Source organism: Pipistrellus hanaki (genome assembly GCF_964339955.1).
Source record: "Pipistrellus hanaki genome assembly, chromosome: 19".
Classification (NCBI taxonomy): domain Eukaryota; kingdom Metazoa; phylum Chordata; class Mammalia; order Chiroptera; family Vespertilionidae; genus Pipistrellus; species Pipistrellus hanaki.
In genome coordinates this window covers 23,613,947-23,620,711 of record NC_140521.1, presented here as the reverse complement: position 1 = coordinate 23,620,711, position 6,765 = coordinate 23,613,947, and the positions used below count along the sequence as shown (strand labels likewise).

The window sequence follows — 6,765 nt, the reverse complement described above, 5'->3', positions numbered from 1 at the left end:
GGGCCGGGGCCGCGTCCGGGGGAGAACCGCCCGCCGGGAGAGCCCAGCTGGCCGGTGAGCGCGCGGACGGCGCGGAGGAGCCGCCGGAGGACGCACCGCGGGGCAGAGCGGGAGGAGGTCGTGGTGGCGGGGCCACAGGGGCGAATGTTTGCCTTCGGAGCCGCCGCCGGGCCGCCGAGCCTTCGGGCGGAGGGAGCGCGCCGGCCCGGCCGCCCGCGCCTCCGCCGCTCAGAGCGCCCGCGGCGCCGCGCCCTCGTCCCCGATGTCCAGCTCGTCCTCCGGCTCCGCGGGCACCAAGGGGCCGGCGGGCGCGGCGTCGGGGCCGCGGGGGCTGCCCGCGGGGCTTTCGGGCCCGCCGGGCGCTTTGGGCTCATCCTGGCTCTTCCTCAGCTGCTTTTTGTGCTTCATCCGCCGGTTCTGGAACCACGTCTTCACCTGGTTTCCGGGAGAACACAGAGCCGTCACTCCCTCCCGCGGCGGCCGGAGCTCTGGGCGTGCGGGTCGGGTAGCCCCGGGGGACGCGGCCCCGAAGAACGAACCCGGGCGCGGGGCGCTGGGCGCGGGGGCGGCGTCGCCCAGCGCGGGGCCCTCTCTGCCCGCCCTGAGCGGGAGGCCGGCCCGGCCAGCGGCTCCCGGACGGCGGGAGGACCCAACGCGGTTGCCGCCGGAGGAAGCGCCGCGGACGGGCCAGCGGCGGCCCCGCACGTGGGTGCAGGTGCGGGGTGAGCGCGTGCGGAGGGTGCTGAGGAGGGTGCGGAGGGGAGGAGGGAAGCGGAGGGGAGGGGAGGGGAGCGGAGGGAAGCGGAGGGGAGCGGAGGGAAGCGGAGGGGAGGGGAGCGGAGCGGAGGGGAGCGGAGCGGAGCGGAGGGAAGCAGAGGGGAGCGGAGAGGAGGGGAGGGGAGCGGAGGGGAGGAGAGGGGAGGAGAAGGAAGCGGAGGGGAATGGAGGGGAGCGGAGGGGATGGGGCAGCCCCCCCCCCCCCCCCGCCCACCTGCGTCTCGGACAGGCTGAGCGCCGTGGCCAGCTCCACCCGCTCGGGCGTGGACAGGTAGCGCTGGATCTCGAACCTCTTCTCCAGGCCGGACAGCTGCGAGTCGGAGAAGACGGTGCGGGCTTTGCGGCGGCGGCAGTGCTTCCCGGGCAGCTCGGCGGGCGGCGGGTGCGGGAACAGCGCGGGCACTGGCACCCCTACGGGGAGAGGGGAGTCAGAGAGAGCACCCCACACACACCCCGCCCGCCCCCAGCACCCTGCGGCCCCAGCCCCCTGCGGCCGCGGGGCAGGGGGGTGCCCTCGGAGACTGTTAGTGGGGGGCCAGCTAGAAACCCCAACAGCGGCGGCGGGACGGAAACGGGCGTGTGGGCAGCCGAGGACTTGCTACTGGGCTCTCCTAGCCCGCGCTCCAGTCCTCTGCCGCCGCACCCGAGTTTTCTGGCAAACATCAAGTTTTCTGGCAAACATCAGGCGGCGCGGAGCCGTTTCCCTCCGCATCCCGGTCCCCCTGGCCTCCGCGGGGGTTCCAGGCCGGCGGGTCGCGGCCGCCGTGTCGCCCCAGACTCACCGCGCCGCCCCGGAGCCGCGGGCCCCCCGCTGCGGCCGAGGCCCGGCCCGCGGAGAGCAGCCCGGCCTCGCGCGTTCCGTGGTCAGACTCCGGGCGCCGGGGCCCCTCTTTCTAACGTGCTCGCTGCTTTCTCACTCTTTCCCGGACCCCAGCGAAGGCTGGCGCTTTCCCGGGCCCAGGCTCCTGGGCGGAGAGGCTCCCAGCGGGGCCGGCCCAGGCGCCGGGGGCCCGGGCTCGGGGACAAACGGAGAGGCAGCCGCCCGGCACTGGCCGCCTATGGGGGACACTGGCCGCCTATGGGGGGCACGGGCCGCCTATGGGGGGCACGGGTGCCGGCGGGGGGACACCGGCTGCCTATGGGGGACACGGGCCGCCTATGGGGGGGCACTGGTGCTGGCGGTGGGGGGCGGGGGCGCGGACGCCGCTGGGGCTTGGATGCGGGCTTTCCTCCTTCTGACCTGGGCCCGCGCCGGGTCCCGCTTCGCACACACGTTGAGCTGTGGTTGCGCTTCACAGCGGCCTGGTCTCCCCGGCCCCGGTCCCCGGGCGCAGGAAGGCCTGTCTGGGGCCCCGGGCTCAGGAAGGACTGTCTGCGGCAGCGGGTGCGGCCTTCCTCCCGGAGAGAGGCCGCACAACGTGGGCACCGGCCGGAGCGCTGGGCCTGCGGCTCCCGGCCCAGGATGCTTCGAAGCCCGGCTCCCCGGCCACAGCGCGGAGGGAGCTGAGCTAAGACCCCGAAAGGCAGCCGTGGGGAGTAAGAGAGTTAACGAGCAGCCGGATCAAGATGAACCCGACCCCGGCAGCCTCGCTCCCTCTTTTTTCCTTCCCTTTCTCCCTTATTCGGGCGCCCAGACCTCGGTCCTCAGAATCCCACCCTCCTTCCCTCCGCGGCGGCCTGCGTGGTGAGCGCCCAGCACCGAGGGGCCTTCGAGCGTCCGATGACAAAGTTGAGGTCTGTGCTAGGGTGACGGGCCTGGTCTCCCTCGGAGCAGGCAGGCACGGGGCGGGACTGAGAGCTGGACCCGGTGGCCAGGAAGACCCTGGCACCGCCTGCCACCAAGAGCAGCACCCCTTCCCGCCCCCCTCGCCCGCTGTTCCCCCATCATCCTGAAGAGCACGGTGAGAGGAGTCACCGCGGTGGGCAGGCCTCCCGGAGCTCTGCTGGCCCCAGCCTCGGCCCTCGCCGCTGCCTCTCTCTCCGGGAGGGAGGCGAGGGCCAGGCTGCCCGCTCGGGCCTTCTCTGGGCTCCCCCGGCTAGGGTCTGCGCCAGGAGGCCCGCCCTCTTGCTCCCCACACGCGGGACCCCCTGTCACTTACCCGAAGTGGTGAGGAAGTAAGGGTGGTGGTGGTCTCCCTTGTGCAGAGGGTGATGCGGGTGAGGGGCCAGGAGGGTGGGGGTGGGCATGAGAGGGTAACCATAGTCTAGCAGAGGCACCCGGGAGGCCAGGGAGCTGGCAAAAGGGTCGGCGGGCACCTCCCTGAGCGGCTTGGGCTTGTGCAGCAGGATGTCCTCGATGAAGAAGGACGTGGGCCTCTGAGAGGATGCCGGGTGCAGCGGGGAGGTGAAGTTGAGGTTCATCTTGATCCGAGCCCCCCAACACAGAGAGAAGGCCCAGGAGGAGGTGCAGGCAGCAGGCAGCGGCTCAGCACGCCTGGCCGGAGCCGACAGCCACCCCTCGAGGCTCGGATCTCCAGGCTCTCTCCGTCCCAGTCCCGGGCTACCCCTGCGCTGGAGGCGAGAGGACTAGCTCCTGGGTAGGTTGGGTCTGAGAGGAGGAGAATTGGCAGCTTGGAGAGGGAGCCAGGAGAGCCAATGGCGAGGCTGGCAGCAGCGGAGGGGCGGCGCTGGCGCGGGGCGTGGCGGGGAGCTGTCCGCGGTGCTGAATCCGGCCTTCCAGACCCGGGAGGGCCAAGGGGACCAGGTTCTTGCTCCTATTAAATTTCCCACCTTAATTTCTGGCCCTCCAACTGCAGGAGCTGTTTGCTCCCAGCTGTTTTTAAAGAAAGCTAAAAAGACAAAGTCTCTGTCCTCGGACAACTCCTCTTAAAAGCACTTAAAAGGCCCAAAGCAATAGAGATAAGGCACTTATTTTGGCATTCGGGTCTGAGTTGTAAAAATGTAGAAAAATGGCTCTGCATGGTGTGACTAAGCAGATGAGCTCATGGTTTGATTCCTGGTCAGGGCACATGCCCAGGTTGTGATCCCTAGTAGGGGGCATGCAGGAGGCAGCCAATTCTCTCTCATCATTGATGTTTCTCTCTCTCCCTCTCCCTTCTTCTCTGAAATCAATAAAAATGTATTTTTAAAAAATAAATATTTAGAAAAATGAAAGCAAAGGAGAAGTGAGAAGACAGTCCACATCTGATAGACCCAACTTAAATGGATGGCTGAGGGATGACTAGATTATTGAGGTAGATAAATAAAATGATGATCATAATATTCTTTGCCTCAGTTACAGAGAGTGGTGTGAGGTAAGTTATATCTGCATCAGTCAAGTAATATGGTCTGTGTAAATCTGTCCATGGCTACTCTTTTTTTTTTTTAATCTTGACATTTTGATCAATGTGGAGAAGGGAGGGATTCTTTTTTTAAATATATTTTATTGATTTTTTACAGAGAGAAAGAGAGAGAGAAAGAGAGTTAGAAACATCAATGAGAGAGAATCATCAATCAGCTGCCTCTTGCACACCCCCTACTGGGGATGTGCCCGCAACCAAGGTACATGCCCTTGACCGGAATCAAACCTGGGACCTTTCAGTCAGCAGACCGATGCTCTATCCACTGAGCCAAACCGGCCTTAGCTGTCCATAGCTACTCTTATCGCCAGTCTCCACCTCCTATCAAATTTTCATTATCTTCTCCTCCCTCCACTTGCAGGGCTTGCTATTTCTGCTAGACTTACCCTTTTCAACTTCCCCTCCCTCCCACATACACACATCCTATATAATAAAGAGGTGATATGCAAATTGACCCTCACACTGTAATGCCATCACAAGATGGTGGCACGTACAGCGGAGGAAAGGTTCCTATAATACAAGATGGCTGCACTCACAGTGGAGGCAGGGTTCCTGTATCGAGTGATCAGCAGGGACCTGCGGCTGTGTGGTGCCAGGCTGGGCCAGAGAACCTTAGGCCATGCCCCGCCCGGCGTGGTTTGATGGGGGACCTCAAGGAGTGCCCCCATCTCAGCCTGGGCTGGGGCACCTCGGGCCATGCCCCCACCCCAGCACCGGGCTGGGAGAGTTCAGGCCATGCCCCCATGCAGCAGGGCTTGACGGGGGACCTCAAGGCACACCTCTTGCCCCGGTGCCAGGCTGGGGGACCTCAGGCAACAACTCTGCTTGGTGTGTATTGGGGGACCTGAGGCTGCACCCCCTGCCTGGTGGGGCTTGAGGGGGTTGGGCCAGCCGGGTCAGGGTCTGGGTATTGCTCGATTTCTAGGAGCATGTGGGTGAGTGGGAACATGACTCTGAGTCCCACAGAATGCCCCAGACTCTGACAGGAGAGAGATTTTCATATACATTTTACTAATTTTCTTTCATCTCTGACACTTCTATTATAGAAAAAGGCAAATAGCAATATTAAAATATTTCCTCTAATTAATTCCCTTTTAATGTGCATGAATTTTGTGCAGCAGGCCACTAGTACTAGTATAATTATTCTAGGGTTTTTTGTCTCCCATTCCCTTTCCAGCCTTTCTTTTCATTTCCCTCCCTCCCGATATTTGTTTTCCTGTTTGTCTTTTTCTAATCTGTCACATTTATTTCCCTTGAGTCAATTTGCTAAAATGAAGTTGATCATCTACAGCACAGCCGGGCTAACTTTGGCTTCCATCTCCAAAAATTGCTCTAATTATTGGTGTTAAACTCAAGGAAATTAAAAGAAGCCACTTCTCTTCCATCTCCCCATTTTTTAAGCTCTAATTTGTTGAAATCTAGTTGTCATCACAATTCCAATCACCACTGCTAATAGCAAAAGTGTCTTAATAGACACCGAGTCCTCACAACCCATGCTATTAGATAATTAGAGGAGGTGTTAGGAAGCCAAGTGCTAATCCTTGGGCGCCTGGGTAGAATTTTCATCTGATCTAGCAGGTAAAACAAATTAATTACCAGAATCAATTAGGCCCCAAACTACAGTGCCGCAGGAAGCTCTGTGTTCCATATGGATGACCTGGTAAAAATGGTAAACAGACGAGAAGAGCCAGAGGAAGGAGAAAGAAGTGGGAAATAACTTTAAAATGAGATCTTAGCATGGAGGCATTTAAATAAAGTCAGAGTGCTTTGTCCTGAAGTCTGAAATGTGATTTTTGTTTTAAGTTCATCATGGTAAGAGCCGACGATGGAGAGCAGGCCACCGAGAGGGAAAATGCAGGCTCCAGCAGTTGCGCTGTAGTCCTTAGCCATGGTCCCGTCCAGTCATCCCCTTCAGCACTAGAGAGAAGCTGAGGAGGCTCAGACTCCTGTCTCCTAAGACCCTGAAGGCTGAGGGTTATTGAGGACCTACCTGCTCGCCCTCTTCTCTGTGCCAGCGCAGAGGAAGAGCACGGCTTTGCATTCAGCCTTGGAGATGGGAACTGAGCCTCATTGGGGTGGGGATGAACTTCTGCTCGGATGGTGCAAAGGAAGACTGTTAAGTGTCTGTTTGGGAGCAGGGCCAGTAAACACGTCTTTGTGAGACAGTTACCTTTGACCCAAGGCACTGCAGACGTTTTCTCAGTTTTCTCAGAATTTAGCCTTGAGCAGTGGCTGGCAGACTCATTAGTCAACAGAGCCAAATATCATCAGTACAAGGACTGAAATTTCTTGAGAGCCAAATTTTTTAAACTTCAACTTCTTCCAACACCACTTCTTCAAAATAGACTCGCCCAGGCCGTGGTATTTTGTGGAAGAGCCACATTCAATGGACTAAAGAGCCACATGAGGCTCTTGAGCCGCAGTTTGCTGATCCGGGGACTAAAGCATTTCAGAGTGTTCACCGTATCGGAGGAGGGAGGAGAAGGGAGGGGAGGGGATAGACCGCCTCTGGGTCCTTTTCTTTCCCCTATTTCACCCACCGGGGACTCAGCTCCCCGGTCTCCCCCAAGCTGAGGCTATTTCCCGCCCTGCGCTGCCCACCGCAGGGGAGGGGGCGGCTGCTCCTCACTCTCCCTCTCTGGGTCCTGCTTTTTCCGGGACTGGATTCCGAAGCCCAGCACCGCCCGCT

General features: G+C 60.5%; 1 protein-coding gene across 1 annotated transcript; it reads right to left on the bottom strand.

Moving 5' to 3' along the window:
* Nucleotides 1-228: 228 nt before the first annotated feature.
* BSX (brain specific homeobox) lies at nucleotides 229-3,138 on the bottom strand (the record flags this gene model as incomplete). The annotated part of the gene is made up of 3 exons (XM_084868479.1): nucleotides 229-435; nucleotides 992-1,188; nucleotides 2,877-3,138. 3 exons carry the CDS (start codon nucleotides 3,136-3,138, stop codon nucleotides 229-231), a joined length of 666 nt encoding a protein of 221 aa, XP_084724605.1.
* Nucleotides 3,139-6,765: the final 3,627 nt, after the last annotated feature.